Below are 18,201 nucleotides of genomic sequence, written 5' to 3' on the forward strand. Positions count from 1 at the left end.
ACAGGTGCCCTCCTCAATACCCATCACCCACCCTCCCCTCCCTCCCACCCCCCATCAGCCCTCAGTTTGTTCTCAGTTTTTAAGAGTCTCTTATGCTTTGGCTCTCTCCCACTCTAACCTCTCTCTTTTTTTTTTCCTTCCCCTCCCCCATGGGTTCCTGTTAAGTTTCTCAGGATCCACATAAGAGTGAAAACATACGGTATCTGTCTTTCTCTGTATGGCTTATTTCACTTAGCATAACACTCTCCAGTTCCATCCACGTTGCTACAAAGGGCCATATTTCATTCTTTCTCATTGCCACGTAGTACTCCATTGTGTATATAAACCACAATTTCTTTATCCATTCATCAGTTGATGGACATTTAGGCTCTTTCCATCATTTGGCTATTTTTGAGAGTGCTGCTATAAACATTGGGGTCCAAGTGCCCGTATGCTGATGTATCCCTTGGGTAAATTCCTAGCAGTGCTACTGCTGGGTCATAGGGTAGGTCTATTTTTAATTTTTTGAGGAACCTCCACGCTGTTTTCCAGAGCGGCTGCACCAGTTTGCATTCCCACCAACAGTGTAAGAGGGTTCCCGTTTGTCCACATCCTCTCCATCATCTGTAGTCTCCTGATTTGTTCATTTTGGCCACTCTGACTGGCGTGAGGTGATATCTGAGTGTGGTTTTGATTTGTATTTCCCTAATGAGGAGCGACGTTGAGCATCTTTTCATGTGCCTGTTGGCCATCCAGATGTCTTCTTTAGAGAAGTGTCTATTCATGTTTTCTGCCCATTTCTTCACTGGGTTGTTTGTTTTTCGGGTGTGGAGTTTGGTGAGCTCTTTATAGATTTTGGATACTAGCCCTTTGTCCGATATGTCATTTGCAAATATCTTTTCCCATTCCGTTGGTTGCCTTTTAGTTTTGTTGATTGTGTCCTTTGCTGTGCAGAAGCTTTTTATCTTCATGAGGTCCCAATAGTTCATTTTTGCTTTTAATTCCCTTGCCTTCCGGGATGTGTCAAGTAAGAAATTGCTACGGCTAAGGCCAGAGAGGTCTTTTCCTGTTTTCTCCTCTAGGGTTTTGATGGTTTCCTGTCTCACATTCAGGTCCTTTATCCATTTTGAGTTTATTTTTGTGAATGGTGTAAGAAAGTGGTCTAGTTTCAATCTTCTGCATGTTGCTGTCCAGTTCTCCCAGCACCATTTGTTAAAGAGACTGTCTTTTTTCCATTGGATATTCTTTCCTGCTTTGTCAAAGATGAGTTGGCCATACGTTTGTGGGTCTAGTTCTGGGGTTTCTATTCTATTCCATTGGTCTATGTGTCTGTTTTTGTGCCAATACCATGCTGTCTTGATTACAGCTTTGTAGTAGAGGCTAAAGTCTGGGATTGTGATGCCTCCTGCTTTGGTCTTCTTCTTCAAAATTACTTTGGCTATTGAGGGCCTTTTGTGGTTCCATGTGAATTTTAGGATTGCTTGTTCTAGCTTCGAGAAGAATGCTGGTGTGATTTTGATTGGGATTGCATTGAATGTGTAGATAGCTTTGGGTAGTATTGACATTTTGACAATATTTATTCTTGAAAACCACTTCTTACAGGATTAAAGTTGCCAAACAGGTGTCAACTTCCTTTAGATAAGCAGAATATTCAGTAGTTCTTCCAACTATTTTTTAAAAAAGAAACAACTTCTAGAGGCACAGCATGAAGCTATTTCTCTGCAATACCAATTTGTGACATGTATCTTTATCTTTTATTAGAGTTATATGGTATCTAGTAAAATTTCTTCTACTTTATACCCAATAATCTCATAATTATTAGTTAAATTTAATTAATTTCTGCCTCCTATTTAAATATTGTAGCTAATTTTTTATGGAAGTAACATATGGTTGGCAGAGTACAAGTCAACTAGCATTTATTCATTACCAACTATTTGCTCTGAAAGATGGAGTTGGAAAGGAAGTACAGCTCTTAATGAGGTCGAAACACAACTGTAGAGAAAAATATATAACAGCAGAGAACAATATATATCCAAGTGCTAAAGTATGTCCTACAAAATGAACTGTAAGAGCAGTCAGAGGGAAAGATACACTGTGCTGGCATTGAAAGCTGTGAAATAGCTTAATAGTTTATCTTTTCCACCTCATTTTTTATTTTTATTTACTTATTTTTTAATGCCCTTCTTATTTATTTATTTTCTTAAGTGAACTCTACCCCCAGTGTGGGGCTTGAACTCATGATCCCAAGATCAAGAGTTGCATGCTTTAGCCACTGAGCCAGCCCGGCACCCCTCCACCTCGCTTTTTTAGATTTCATAAGTAAATGGGAAGATATTAGATTATATGCTTTTTTTGTGAAGGTACTCCACAAATCAGAAAATCAATCCTTGGACTATAGCGAGCTGAATATGTGTATGTATGTGCTCACCTGTATATATTCCTAACACTATGATTGAAGGCTTTTTATTTTTTTTCTTTGAGGATAAGGATTATGTCTTAATTTTTTTTTATCTTCGTCTCTAGAGTCCATATGGATGCTCAATAAATGGGGACATGCTACTCTATTACCTCCTTTAAAGCAATGACTGTAGCATTTATGAAGCAGGTGTTTATGTTTCTGAATCAATCTAAGTTGAAAGAATTTATTTTAATTAATCACTATTTCTATATCCTATGTTTCTGCTTAATTTTTATTCTCTGACAATGTGACCTTAAAGCAAATAATTTAACCTCTCTTTGTGCTTCAGTTTTTATTTTAATTTGTTTTTATTGATGCCTAATTGATATTTAACATTATATTAGTTTAGGTGTACAATATAATGATTTGATACTTGCATATACTATGAAACAGTCACCACAATAAGTATTGTTTCTCCCTTCACCATATGTAGTCACATAATATACAATATAATGTTGTTGACTCTAGACTCTAGTGCATTGTATCCTCATGACTTACTTATTTTATGGGGAAGTTTGTACCTCTTAACCCCTTCTCCCATTTCACCCCACCATATACCTTCTTACCTCTGGCAACTATGAGTCTGCTCTCTGCATGTTATGTATGAGTTTGGTTATATTTGTTTTGCTTGTTCGTTGGTTTTGTTTTTTTAGATTCCACATATAAGTGAAATCATATGGTATTTGTCTTCCTTTGTCTAACTCACTTCACTTAGCATTATACCCTCAAAGTCCATTCATGTTGTCACAAATGGCAAGCTTTCATTCTTTTTTATGGCTGAATAGCATTCCAATGTGTGTGTGTGTGTGTGTGTGTATCTCACATCTTTATCCATCCACCAATGGATGCTTTAGTTGTTTTACTATCTTTGCTATTGTGAATAATACTGCAGTGAATGTAGGAGTGCATATATCTTTTCTAATTAACATCTACATTTTCTTCATATAAATATACAGAAGTAGAGTTGCTGGATCATGTGGTAGTGCTCTTTTCTTTTGAGGAAATTTCATACTGTTTTTCATAGTGGCTGCATCGATCTACATTCCCACCAGTGATGCACAAAGGTTCCCTTTTCTCCATATCCTCACTAGCACTTGCTATTTCCCATCTTTTTGAAAATAGCCATTATGACAGGTGAGAGATGATATCTCATTGTGGTTTTGATTTGTATTTCCCTGATGATTAGTGTTGTTGAGCATTTTTTTCATGTGACTGTTGGCCATCTGTATGCCTTCTTTGGAAAAGTGTCTATTTAGATCTTCTGCCTGTCATTTAATCAGATTGTTTTTTTGTTATTGAATTATATGAGTTCTTTATCTATTTTGGCTATTAACCCCTTATGAATATATGACTTGCAGATATCTCAGGAGGTTGCCTTTTTATTTTATTGAGTTTCCTTTCAATTTTATTTTATTTAGTTTATTGAGTTTCCTTTCAATAAAGGAGGTTTGTAGAGGTTTGTAGAGCTGTGTAGAGGTTTTTAGTCTGATGTAGTTCCATTTGTTTATTTTTGCACTTGTTGCCTTTGCCTGGAATCAGTTACATATATGTATACATATATGTATATATATACTGCCAAGAGCAACGTCAAATAGCCTACTGCCTATGTTTTCTTCCAGGAATTTTGTGGTTTCTGGTCTTATATTCAAGTCTTTAATCCAGTTTGATTTCATTTATGTATGGTGAAAGATAGAGGTTCAGTTTCATTCTTTTGCATGTGGCTGTCCAATTTTCCCAATACCATTTATTAAAGAGACTGTCTTTTCCCCATTGTATATTCTTGCCTCCTTTGTCACAAATTAATTGACCATATGTGGGTGGGGTTTTTTCCTGGGCTCTTTATTCTGTTTGATTTATCTTTATGTCTATTTTGTGCCAATACTGTTTTGATTATTATAGCATTGTAATTGAAATCAGGAAGCATGATGCTTCGAGCTTTATTCTTTCTCAAGGTGGCTTTGGCTATATGGGATCTCATGTGCTTCCATACAAATTTTAAGATTCTTCGTTCTATTTCTGTGGAAAATTCTACTGGAATTTTGGTAGGAATTGCACTGAATCTATAGATTGCTTTGGATAATATGGATATTTTAATAATATTCTTCAATCTATGAGCATGGGATATCTTTCCGTTTGTTTGTGTGTTCTTCAGTTTCTTTCATCAGTGTTGTATAGTTTTCATTATACAGATCTTTTACCTGCTTGGTTAAACTTAGTCCTAAGTATTTTATTCTTTTTGGTGCAGTTGTAAGTGGAACTGTTTTCTTAATTTCTCTTTCTGATAGTTTGTGGTTACAGCATAAAAACACAACAGTGTTGTATGTTGATTATGTATCCAGCAACTTTACTGAATTTGTTTATTGTAATACTTTTTTTTGGTGGAGTCTTGTAGAATTTTCTATGTGTAGAATCATATTGTCCACAAATGGTGACAGTTTCACTTCTTCCTTTCCAATTTAGATGCATTTTAATTTCTGTTTCTCACGTAATTGCTCTGGACTTCCAACACTATGTTGAATGAAAGTATCAAGAGTGGGCATTCATGTCTTGTTCCTGATTGTTAGAGGAAAAGTTTTCAGCTTTTTACCATTGAGTATGTTTGCTGTGGGCTTATCATATATGGGCCTTTTTAGGTTGAGGTACATTCACTATAATAGCTTTTTTGAGAGTTTTTATCATAAATGGATATTGAATTTTGTCAAATGTTTTTTCCACATCTACTTAGATGATCACATGATTGTTAGCCTTCATTTTCTTAATGTGGTATGTAACATTGATTTATTTGCACATGTTGAAACATCCTTGCATCCCTGGAATAAATTCCACTTCATCATGTTGTATGATCTTTTCAATGTATTGTTGAATTTGTTTGCTAATATTTTGTTGAAGATCTTTGCATCTATGTTCATCAGGGATATTGGCCTGTAATCTTCTGTTTTTCTGGTGTCTTGCCTATCTTTGGTATCGAGGTAATGCTGGCTTATAAAATGAGTTTGGAAGCATTCCATTCTCCTCAGTTTTTTGGAAGAGTTTGAGAAGGATAGATATTAAATCTTAGTAAAAGTTGGATAGAATTCACCAGTAAAGCTGTCTGGTCCTGGACTCCTGCATCTGCAACTCTGTTTCCTTCCCTAAGTTAGGGAGATTTTCAGTCATTATTTCTTCAAATAAGTTTTCTGTTCCTTTCTCTCTCTCTCTTCTCTTGGACCCCTATAACACAAATGTCATTCCACTTGATGTTTCATAGGTCCCTTAAACTATTGTCACTGTTTAAATTTTTTTTCTTTTTGCTGTTAGATTTTGGTGAGTTTCACTCCCCCATTTTCTAGGTCACTGATCCTTTCTTCAGCTTCATCTAGTCTGTTGTTGAACCCCTCTTGTGTATCTTTCAGTTCCGTAGCTGCATTCTTCAGCTTTCTAATTTCTGTTCGGTACTTCCTTATATTTTCAATCTCTTTGTTGAAGCTCTTGCTGTGTTCATCTACTCTTCTGAAATCGGTAAGCATCTTTATGACCATTACTTTGAATTCTTTATCAGGTAAATTATTTATCTCCATTTCATTAAGATTTTTTCTGGAGTTTTATGTTGTTGTTTTGTTTGGAACCTATTCCCTTTACCTCATTTTGCTTGATTCTCTGTCTTTGTTTCTATGTATTAAGCACAACAGCTATCTCTCCCAGTCTTAAAGGAGAGGTCTCAGGAAGGTAGAATGTATTTCAGTCTGCTCTCTGTGCAGTCCCCTGAGGGTGGTAGCCTGCCAAGGACTGTCTCTCTGATCATTTCAGCCACCATGGGGCCCAGAAATGCAAACCCCCTGGCCACCAGAGCCAGGCACTCAAGAGGTATCCCTTCTGTGGACAGCATACACCTGTCAGCTTTGGTGGGGCCATAGGGAGGGATGGGTCAGGACAGTACCATCCATTGGATTTACTGGGGTGAGGCCTCAAGGGAGCACCCAGCTGGGTAGCCTATTTGCTGAGGTCAGTGAGGCAGAGCCATTTGGTAGCACAGGGCCAGGGCAAGCAGCACTAGCAAGATAGAGAATGCAAAAATGGCACCTGCCATCATCTTTATCCCCAGAGAGAGTTCGAATAGACCCCTGCCACTCCCACAGATGATTTAAGATTAGCCAGTAAATCTTTTCATATATGATCTAAGTTCTTTCCAACCTGCTGCTTTTGTGCTGGGATCCAAGATGGGTAAGTCTGTGCATGAGCCCTTTAAGAGTGGAGTCTCCATTTCCTGGAGCCTTTTGGTTCTTCTGGTGTTTTGGTTTTCAAAGCCAGACATTTTGGAGGCTCATCTCCCTGGTGCAGTTCCCAAGGATGGGAATACCTCATATGGGGCTTGAACCCCACACTCCTCAGGGATATAGTCCATATTTGTGGGATCCCTCCTGCTTGTGGGTTGCCACACTGGAGTGTGGGGTTTTGGTGAGACTACATCTCTACCTCTCCTACCCATCTTGATGTACCCCCCCTTTTTTAATATTTTATTTTTAAGTTATCTCCACACCCAACATGGGGCTCAAACTCACAACCTCAAGATCAAGAGTTGCATGCTTCACTGACTGAGCCAGCCAGGTGCCCTCGATGTAGCCTTTTTATCCTTTATTGTGGTGGAGCTGTTCAGCTAGTTTTCAGGTCTTTTTCAGAGACAGTTCTATATGGAGCTGAAGATATGATGTTTGTGGAAGAGTTGAGTTCAAGGTTTTCCTATGCTACTATTTGAACCACTCACTTATTTTAATTTTTTATTTTAAAATAATTGTGGACTCACAAGAAGTTGTAAAATGAGTACAGAGGGGTCTTATATACCTGTCATCCAAATTTCCCAAATGGATCTCACACAACTGTAGTATATTTCAAAGCCAGGGAATTGACATTGTGTGCCTTTTAAGTTGGATAAAGAAATACCAAAATTTCAGGGTTGCTGGGAAGCTAAAATGAAATAGTCAGTTTGGAGCAAGTAGCTAGTACCTGGCATAGCTGTGCTCAACTTGTTTCAATTCTCTTTTTCTTTTCCATTTTTTTCCTCTCTTTCTCTATTTTACTTTTCTAAAATTGCCTATCAAGCTCTATTCTTCATAAAACTAGTAAGGTAAAAGTAAGTATTTCATAATACGTACTAAAACTTAAGCAGTGGTTGTAGGGGATCAAATTATAGGAGACTTATAAGTTGTACTTTTCTGTAATGTGTAAGGTTTGAGGTTTTGTCATTTTGTGTTTTTTCCGAAGAATAGCATGTTTTATTTTTGTCGTCAGAAAACATAAGAAAGAAGACAAAAACAAATCTAAATGATAAACCTTCCAGGAATGTGTGTGGTAAGCCAGTAAAGGATTACTAAAAAGGGTATGGCAAAACCAAAGCTTATTACTCAGTTTTGCAATCCCTATTTTCCATTTACTTATATGTAAAGTATTTGAAGCATGATTGAGCGAGTATTTCAGTAGTACAACATGCTTACTGCAATGTTTAGAAGAAATCCAGTTTTCCTGAAAAATATTGTTAATTTTATTTTATTTTATTTTTATTTATTTATTTATTTTTTTTTTTTTTGAGAGAGAGAGAAAGAGTGCAAGCAGGGGAAAGATGCAGAGGGAGTAGAGAGTATCCTAAGCAGGCTCCACGCTCAATGCAGAGCCCAACACAGGGCTTAATCCCACTACCCTGGGATCATGACCTGAGCTGAAATCAAGAGTCAGATGTTCAACCACCTGAGCCACCCAGGTGCCCCCTTGTTAATTTTTTAAACAAGATCTTACCTATTTGGCAGAGAAATGTTTAAGGAGTTTAGTGTGCATTTCAACTTGAAAAACAAGTATATTTAACTAAAAACAGATAAACCTTTTCATCTGTATTCATTAATTAGTAGTCAGATATATTTCAGATAACATTAACAGGTAACTTCTTCTGAAGTCCTCTATCTTAAAGCCTTCTATATATTAATTTATGAAGAAAAAAGATTTGATATGCAAACAAAACTTGTATTTAAATGGCTTTTTTTTTTTAACATTTTACTTATTTTTGAGACAGAGAGAGACAGAGCATCAACAGGGGAGGGGCAGAGAGAGAGAGGGAGACACAGAATCTGAAGCAGGCTCCAGGCTCTGAGCCATCAGCCCAGAGCCCGACGTGGGGCTCAAACTCACGGACCGCGAGATCGTGACCTGAGCTGAAGTCGGACGCTTAACCGACTGAGCCACCCAGGCGCCCCTTAAATGGCTTTTTCTTTTTAATTTTCTCCATTATCTCTTAAATGTTAGTGTAGTTGAGGAGAGGCATAGTTATAAAATTTAATTTTATTGCTAGAAAAGATGTGGCATTTGGGTTTTTTTCAAACCCTTTACATTACAGATATTTTAAAAATACTCTTTAGTAAGTGCTCAGTGGTAGTAAAGCCAGGTTTTGAACTCAGGCCTATAGACTTGCAGTGTTGTATATTTTTTTCTACATCATACTGCTTTTCCCCCCTATTGGAATTGGTCAACTTCATTGAAACCCCTTGGGTTGCCTGGGTGGCGCAGTCTGTTGGGCGTCTGACTTCAGCTCAGGTCATGATCTTGTGGTCTGTAAGTTTGAGCCCCGCATCAGGCTCTGTGCTGACAGCTCAGAGCCTGGAGCCTGCTTCGGATTCTGTGTCTCCCTCTCTCTCTGCCCCTCCCCCACTCACACTCTGTCTGTCTGTCTGTCTGTCTCTCTCTCTCTCTCTCTCTCTCTCTCTCAAAAGTAAAGATTACAAAAAATTAAAAGTAAAAAAGAAATTGAAACCCCTTGTCTTTGACCACACCCTCTTTACCCTCTATTTCTCTCTCTTTTTTAATCTTTAATTTTTTTTTTAACATTTATTTATTTTTGAGAGACAGAGCACAAGCAAAGGAGAGGGGGAAACACAGAATCTGCAGGCTCCAAGCTCTGAGCTGTCAGCACAGAGCCCAACGTGGGGCTCGAACTCAAAACTGTGAGATCATGAGCTGAAGTCGGATGCTTAACCGACTGAGCCACCCAGGTGCCTCTGCCTGCCTCTCTCTCTCTCTCTCTCTCTCTCTCTCTCTCTCTCTCTCTCTTTAAAAGAGAGAGAAAGCACACAAGTGGGGAGAGGGACAGAGGGAGAGAGAGAATCTTAAGCAGGCTTCATGCTTGACATGACCCTGGGATCGTGAGCTGAGCCCAAATCCAGAGTCAGACACTGAACTGACTGAGCCACCCAGGCACCCCTCTTATTTCTTTATACCTCCCCAAGATGCTACAAATTTGATTGCTCACTCTTTAGAATCCATGAACCCCTTATGACTCTATTTGACTTCTTATCCTGCCTGGCCCATGTGGGCATGGATCAGTTATTTCAAAAAGTATTTTCTTTATTATCAATTAAATTAATTCTTTGACTGTGGATATATACAAGTAATATAAGAGTTATAAAGTTTCCTGACCTTATATTTTTTTAATCTTCCAGATTCTTCTCACCTCTTGACTTTATAATAGTCTCTAACCCTAATCTTGGGTCATTTTATTTTTGCTTGAGAATAAAGTCATGAATCACGTTAACAGAATCTGGGACATATGTATGTTGCTTAATTTCATCTAGGCTGTAATCTCATCTTTTCATAAAATCTATGACTTATATACACGTTTTTTTTTTTTTTTTTCAGATCTTTTCTGTTCTTTGCAAACTATGAAGTTGCTTTTCTCATTTAGATTCCCACTCTCAGTTTATTGTCTTGCCTTCTGCTTAGCTCATTTTTGTCCTTGTAGTCACTTTCTGGCACAAGCTGCTTTCTGGGGATCACAGGCCCCTTGAAGTCCTCTTTACATTGTTGAAGACATTTTAGCACTCTATATACTCTATACAGTCTTTCTTTTTTTTTTAAGTTTATTTATATATTTTGAGAGACAGTGCACATGTGAGTTGGGGAGGGGCAGAGATTGAGAGAGAGAGAGAGAGAGAGAGAGAGAGAGAGAGAGAGAGAGAGAGAGAGAGGGAGAGAATTCCAAGTTCGCTCTGCACTGCCAGCATAGAGTCCAGTGCGGGGCTCGAACTCAAAAACCATGAGATCATGACCTGAGCCAAAATCAAGAATCAGTCACTTAACAGACCAAACCACCCAGGAGCCCCAACAAATATCTGTTTCATGCAGGTTGATGGGTCAGATTTTTCTTAAGCTTCATTGCCAAGAAAAGTGGTCACTCTGAAGCAGCTGATTTATTTTTAATCTGTATATGCTGTAAACATTTTGACTGGTCATGCTTCACACTTTATTTTGCCCATTGAAAACTTGAAGCGATGTTTAACTGTCCACACTAACAAAATAACCTTACCTCTAGTTTCATCTTTTTATTTAAAATTCTATTAACATCTTCTTCCCTGCCTTCTTCATCTCCTGTGTGTAATGTTGGATCGCATGTGTTTCTTTTGTTTTGAAAAGGTAATACACACACACACACACACACACACACACACACACACACACACATTTTAATAAAATCCAGTAGTACAGAAAGCACACTTGGAAAAATAAAACTCAATGTAGAGGATAATCAGCAAAATGAAAAGGAATTTGTGCTGAGGTTTCAGAAAAACTGTCAGAAGTAATTTTATTAATAATTTCGTTAGCAGGAAGATGAACTAGTAAATGTTCATTTTAACCACTAGGACTTAGACTGAGTTTGTTACAGCTCTGTACACAAACAGGTGTAGATGGTGTTCTCATAAACTATTGCTGCTTTACACTAATTTATAAAGTTTGATGAACCATCAACGTTTCTTACTAGCCATTGTTTTATAGCTTTGTGTGATTACCTAAAAATGTTTTAGATAAATTTAACTACAGAGAAGATTCCCAGGCTTCATTGAAAAAAAGGTAAACATTTATAGCATAAGCAAGTATCTCATCTCCTTTCCCTGGATGGTAAGAGCATAGAAACAAATAAATTAATATAGAGAAAAATGCACCCAATCCTTTTTATTGTTTTCTTAACAAATCTAGCTCATATAGTAATTTACAATACACTATAACCACAACAATAAAAGGTCTTATTAAGTCAAATCATGGAGGAGGGGGTAATCAATTTTTCCTTTAGTTATAATAGAAAATTTTTGAATGCCCACTATATGCCAGCCTCTGTACTTATTGAATATTGGCCACCTATTATGTGACAGTTACTTTGCTAGGAACTGGTAAACAAACACCACATGCTACTTGCCCTCATTTAATCTGCCCACTAACTCTATGCAAGAGGTATATTATGGCTGAGAAAATTTGAGGCTCAGAGAGGTTAACTAGATGGTTCAGAGTCACACAGTCATTCAGTGGTGGAGGTATGATTTGAATATAGGTCTGTCTTATTCCAAAATTTGTGCCCTCCCACAAAGTTACAATATGAGTGTGCCAGAGGGGCAGGGGGAGTATAAGCACATACAAAGTCATATAAAGGCATGGAACCCAGTAACCTGCATTGCCTAGCTGAGCCTGCTGTTTTATCTGGCTTGGATAATCTTGTCTAGATGATTGGTGTAGCCTCCTCACTGGCCCCTCTATAGTCTATAGCAGCCAGAGTGACCCTCCTAAAATATGAACCCTATCATGTCACTCCTCTGTACAGAAACCTCCAGTGGAGGTTCCCCCCTCTATACCCCCATTCCTTTCTCCTGCCTCCATACCTTGAAATAACCACAGCCATTGCCATTAGTTTGTTGTATATCCTTTCAACTTTGGGTATTGGTTTATAACCTTTTTATTTAAACAAAAATAGGATAAACTGTACACATTCTACATATTCTGCAAATTGCTTTTTCTCTTATATTTACAGTTGAATAGCCTATGTTTTTTTTTTTAAGTTTGTTTATTTTGAGGGAGACAGAGACAACACAAGTGGGGTAGGGGTGGAGAGCAGGAGACGGAATCACAAGCAGGATCCACACTGTCAGCACAGAGCCCGACATGGAGTTTGAACTCATGAAATCGTGAGATCATGATCTGAACTGAAACCAAGAGTCAGACACTTAACTGACTGAGCCACCCAAGCACCCCAAATAGCCTGTGTTACAAAGTAGAATGGGGAAAGTTTTCTGTTTTATTGGTTCCAGATTACATGACTATTTTATGATACTGCCATATGATTGTGAATTTTATCTACATAAAACAAATAACATCTTTTAAACAATTATATTTTTGTATCTACAACATGAAATAACTCATTTTAAAAATTACTGTTGCCCTAAGAGTGTAATGTTTGTTGTGCAGAAAGATTTTTCACCAGAGCAAACTCTTTAACTATACATGACTTGGCATAGATGCTTGAATTATAAGTAATTATTACAGTTTCTTTAAGAAAAAATTTTTTGATGTTTGTTTATTTTTGAAAGAGTGTGAGTGGGTGAGGAGCAGAGACACAGAATCTGAATCAGGCTCCAGGCTCTGAGCTGTCAGTCCAGAGCCCGACATGGGGATCAAACTCGCAAACTGCGAGATGATGACCTGAGCCCAAGTCAGACGCTTAACTGACTGAGCCACTCAGACACCCCAGTAATTACTACAGTTTCTTCTTTACTGTAGTTAACTCTCAGTTGAGCAATTTCAACTGCTTTTGCCTCCACTCATTAGTAGAGATAGTAAGGGTATATAAAGTAAAATGTAGGAGAACTGAGGGCCAATAATGGAGCCAGAGGACTTGGCTCTACATGATCAAGGCTAATGAGTTATTTGATAAATGCAATGTGCCATTGTAGGTAAAGACTGCAAACTATGGCCTCAGATTTGCTTTTGATGAAAAACAGGATTTCATTTATTTCCTTGTTTTAGTTTTGTATTAAATATGTTAAAACCTTTTCATTTTTAATTGCAGTCTCGAGTTATAGCTGTACTGGATTGGGAGCTTTCAACCATTGGTCATCCTTTGTCAGACTTAGCTCATCTCTCCATGTTCTACTTTTGGCCAAGGACAGTTCCAATGCTAAATCAAAGTTCTTATTTTCAAGAAAACATAGGTATGAAACCATCATGTTGCCTAAATTGCTATTAATGTAAAATTATATTTATTATTCTTCATAATTAAAAGGTAAGATTATATAGCAATTTTAGTTAAGAACTTTTAATTAATTTCTTGAAATGTTTCTAAATCATTTTGTTCTTGATTTTTCTGAACATAGCATTTCACTTTTAGCAATTTATGATAAAATATAGCCTTTTTATATACATCATTCTTTTTAGAAGTCAACATTCAGAACATGTTTGTTATTCAGATTAATGGTTATTATATTCAGTTTTATACGCATATGCAATTTTATTACAGTTTGAAATAATCACCATGATATCTTTCATTAAATTTTACAGTATGTGCTATTTTTATAGGGATACCATCAATGGAAGAAATGATTTCAATATATTGCCGCTGCAGAGGAATTAATTCTATTCTTCCTAACTGGAATTTCTTTATTGCCCTGGCATATTTTAAAATGGCTAGCATAGCACAGGTAATTCACTCTTTTTAACCTGTGTTTCACTTTTATTTATTAATGTAATGTTCACAATATTTTCTGGTCTTCAGGAGTTTTATATTCTTTGTCCTTAGATCATTTTGCTTTCGATAATGACAAATACCAAATATGGTTGAATATGAATCCAGAATTTACAGAATAGGAACTTGGCAAGGGAAAAAACCGAGTAGCAAAATGTGTTATCACTTTTGGGGGAGGGGAGGGGAGAAAGACATAAAGAGAAAAAGAGAAAGCCATGTGAAGATTCGGTATTACCTGAATATCCATTTTAAGAAAGAGCTAAAATCTTTTAATGATGTTTGCTTCAAATATAAAACCATTTATTAACAAGGGCCATGATAAAGAAAGAAATAATTTTTGCATGTCCCAAAGCCTCGCATAGTACCTAGAATATAGTTGCCTCTTAATATATGTTTTTGAGAGAATAGATGAGTAAAATTTTCCATTTTCTAACAAGGTCATATTTATGTGATTAATTTTGAGAGGAAATTGAGCATACATTTAGTTTTTTATATTATGGCTTCATCTGAAACGTATTTGTCTTTATACTGATTTAGTTTCCATGTGCTTTGAATCTCGGGAGTTTATTTAAGAAACTGAGATGCTTTATCAGTGGCAAAGGGCTAGGGCTTGGTGGAATAAGTAAATAAGAGATTTCAGAAACAAAAAAGAATGGGAAAAGAATTAAGGTTTTTTTCCCCTTGTCTCCAGAGTCCATGCTATCCATGAACAACTGAAATGTCTTCTAGGATATAGTTGTATTACATTTCATCCTGTGTTTTAGAATCATGTTAATCACGTTGATTGGATGGGTTTCTCAAAATAGGGAATATGGTATGTTTTTTATATTTGTCAGCTTCCACGAATAGGCTTTGAATTTAAAATGGATTTTCTTTTCAAACAAAAGTTTGACGTGGGTTATGTTGAAATTAATATGTATGTCATACATTATATGTGGTAACCTTAGAGATGATCATAAACATTCTATTCTAACTATAAATATGAAATTGGAAATGATGGAAAAACTGTTAGGGTATATTATTGCATAAAGAATTACATGAAGAAATAAAACTAAGGAGATTCAGTTGATTGTGTTTGGGTGGAAGAAGCAAGGGAGAGGAGAGTGTGCTATGTTGAAAGCATAGAGCATGGAGAAGAGAGGCACCTGGGTGGCTCAGTTGGTTAAGCGTCCCACTCTTGGTTTCGATTCAGGTCATGATCTCCTGGTTCCTGAGTTCAAACCCCATGTTGAGCTCTGCATTGACAGCAGAGCCTGCTTGGGATTCTCTCTCTCTCTCTCTCTCTCTCTCTCTCTCTCTCTCTCTCTCTCTCTCTCTCTCTGCCTCTCCCCTGCATGTGTGCTCTGTCTCTCTCTCTCTAAAAATAAATGAACTTTAAAAAAAAAGAACATGGAGAAGAAAGAAAAACTAATTAGAATTCAACTAACACTGGTCAAGGAGACAGTTAACTAATTTAGGAGTCAAAAAAAAATGAGGGAAAATTTTCGTAGAGATCATGTCATTGCCTTCTCTTTAGTTTTATAGTTGTTTTGTTTGTTTGTTTTTTACTTTATTTTTGTGTCTGTAGATTTTCTTCCAGTATGAAGGGAAAATAGTGATCTTTAGAGGTGATATAATTTGCCAATTTGGTATCTTTGTTAGCTTCTGAACTCATTTTCAAGTTTGATTTGATTTCCAGTTATAATTCTGTTAGGATAAGAGTGTGTCAACCAAATTATGCATGTATAACTCTTTAATTTAAGAAGGTGTAATTATCCTTGCATGTAAATAAGTAGAATTGGTGATCTGATTTACATCTTGATACCTTGTGAGTTTAGGGACTCATAGCTGGGAAACTGGAAAGACTAGATAGCTGAAGAACAGTTTTCAATGAATCCTAATTGCTCTATGTTAATTTATTTATAGGGAGTATATCGTAGATATCTTCAGGGAAATAATGCATCTGAGAATAGCTTTCTGTTTGCCAAGATTGTGCAACCTCTGGCAGAAACTGGATTACAACTCTCAAAACGGTAAGCAAAATGAATTCCTTGGATACCTCAAATTAGAGCCTTTATTAGATATATGAAGGTTGTAAACTTTGGGATAGGGACTGTTTTTATTGATTACACCAGGATTGCTGCTGCCAATCACAGTAGTTTTTTGGTAACTCTCTTATATGCCTGAAAATCAAAAGACTTCAAATATAAAAAAAAATTATAATCCATATTCATGATTAAAAGTAATTTTTTTTGCCAACTTGAGTCTATAAACTTTTAAAGACATAGATAAAACTCTCAAATGTTTCATTTCAACGAACGTAACATAAGTTACTTACATATACCTATTTAAAATTACATATTACAGGGACGCCTGGGTGGCTCAGTTGTTTGAGCATCCGACTCTTGATTTTGGTTCAGGTCATGATCCCAGGGTCGTGGGATTGAGCTCCGTGTGGGGCTCTACACTGTGTGTGAAGCCTGCTTAGGATTCTCCCCAGCCCCTCTCCCCCACTCACACACTGTCTCTGAAAAATAAAATAAAGTAACATAAAAGATGATTTATTAACTTTAGCAGTATTGCTCTTTTCTATCATATTTCATGAAACTTTATTCAGTCACTTCATAAGTGTCTCTGAAATCCATATCTCCATCAGTGGAGCACTTTTCAAGGCATCTAATTCACTTGCCAACCACACACTCCCATCTAAGTGCTGTGATCTATAGCACTTACTGAGTGCGTGGATGATGGTGTCCCTGGAAATTCTGTCCAAGCCGTAAGTTCCCGTGGCATAACATTAGGACAGTTATGTCTTACAATTCATTTATAGATGGATATTTGTGTTCTCCTCAACATAACAGCTGACTGTGTTGCTCTTCATAAAGATCTTTAAAGTTCTTGTTTATAATGACAGCCAACAGTTGTACTTGTGAGGAATATACTAAGAATAATTACTAAATCTATTCAATTTCTTCGCTTGCTTTTTTTAGAGATTGTGATAAGTGGCTTTAATAAAGATTCAAAACTACCACTGATTAAGGTCAGGCCAGGCTTATGTTTTACCAAGTAGTGCTTTCAGCATTAGCGTTTAATGTTCAAAGTAAAGGGATTCTGCATTCATTCTGTAATATGAAAAACTTAAGAAATTAGAAATATGGCTACTCCTGAGGTATATTTTGGGGGAGTTGGGGAAGTCTTCACATTATATTCAGAAGTACAGAATAATGATTTTGGACACCTTTATTACTTTTTTTTAATAAAGGACTTTTGGTACTATGCCACCACAGATTGATACTTCCCAGCAGTTTTTTGTACAGAGTAAGACAGGCCAGGAAGTTCTTATTAGGATGAAGCATTTCATGAAACAACACATCCTTCCAGCTGAAAAAGTAAGTACCATCCAAACAAATAGAATGTATTTGTGCTCAAGGACTGTTGATGAATGACGTCTGTTATCTCTGTTTCTAGGAGTACCATGGTATCCTATCCTATCCTTACCTCATTCCACTCTTCCCCTTAGCACTGAGCTACTGCAGAAGCTGATAAGTTTCTAAAATATGTCAAGGGAATGCTACAGATAAATGATTGGAATTAAAATTCAGTCAAAGGGAATTAACTGTTGTAAAGTTGAGATCCTAAATATATTAGAGTAAAGCATTACTTTAGGGCCTTTGCCTAAGGCTTTTTTTTTTCTTTATAGACTCCTTTGAGAATTAAGAAAACTGCAGAGTAAATAAGGTGGACATAACCAGAAAATTTTGCATATCATTTCAACCTATTCACAGATATACTACCTCTCTCCCCATAAGTTACTATTTTAAGGTGTTAAGTAAATAACCATAAGTTCACTGAGGGTAGAGAAGTAACATGGTACATTCAGCCATTTAGTTAACATGTAAGTATCAGGTACCCTAATAATGGGTTAGGCATCTGGAGAACTATTGAAAGAAAAAGAAAGAACAAGACAGAGCTAATGCTTCCACAGAGCTTACACTTTAGCACAAAAGAAAGACATTAAATAAGGAAGATAAATGCTGTGAAGAAAAGATAAAAGCTATTATGAATAATACATAAGGCGGGTGGGGCCAGGTATGTGTTTGAGTTGAACACTGGTGTAGAAATTATAATGGTTTGATTCTAGTCCATTTCTTCTACAAGTTAGATGGTCATGGGCAAATAACTTTAATTCTCAGTGCCTCAGTCTTTTCATCTGTGATGTGAATAGATATGAGTAGATATACAATAAATTCTCATTTTAATTTTCCAT

At 36.7% G+C, this 18,201-nt stretch overlaps 1 protein-coding gene across 1 annotated transcript in view; it reads left to right on the forward strand.

Annotated features, from left to right (window-relative positions):
• ACAD11 (acyl-CoA dehydrogenase family member 11) overlaps positions 1 to 18,201 on the forward strand; it is a 91,471-nt gene that overhangs the window by 15,239 nt on the left and 58,031 nt on the right. Inside the window, exons 6-9 of the mRNA XM_007087389.3 lie at positions 13,284 to 13,425; positions 13,790 to 13,911; positions 15,861 to 15,967; positions 17,197 to 17,323. Of these exons, the coding sequence (XP_007087451.1) occupies positions 13,284 to 13,425; positions 13,790 to 13,911; positions 15,861 to 15,967; positions 17,197 to 17,323 (498 nt within the window). The remainder of the gene's footprint in view (positions 1 to 13,283; positions 13,426 to 13,789; positions 13,912 to 15,860; positions 15,968 to 17,196; positions 17,324 to 18,201) is intronic.

This window comes from Panthera tigris, chromosome C2 (assembly GCF_018350195.1).
Source record: "Panthera tigris isolate Pti1 chromosome C2, P.tigris_Pti1_mat1.1, whole genome shotgun sequence".
In the NCBI taxonomy this organism is placed as follows: Eukaryota; Metazoa; Chordata; class Mammalia; order Carnivora; family Felidae; genus Panthera; species Panthera tigris.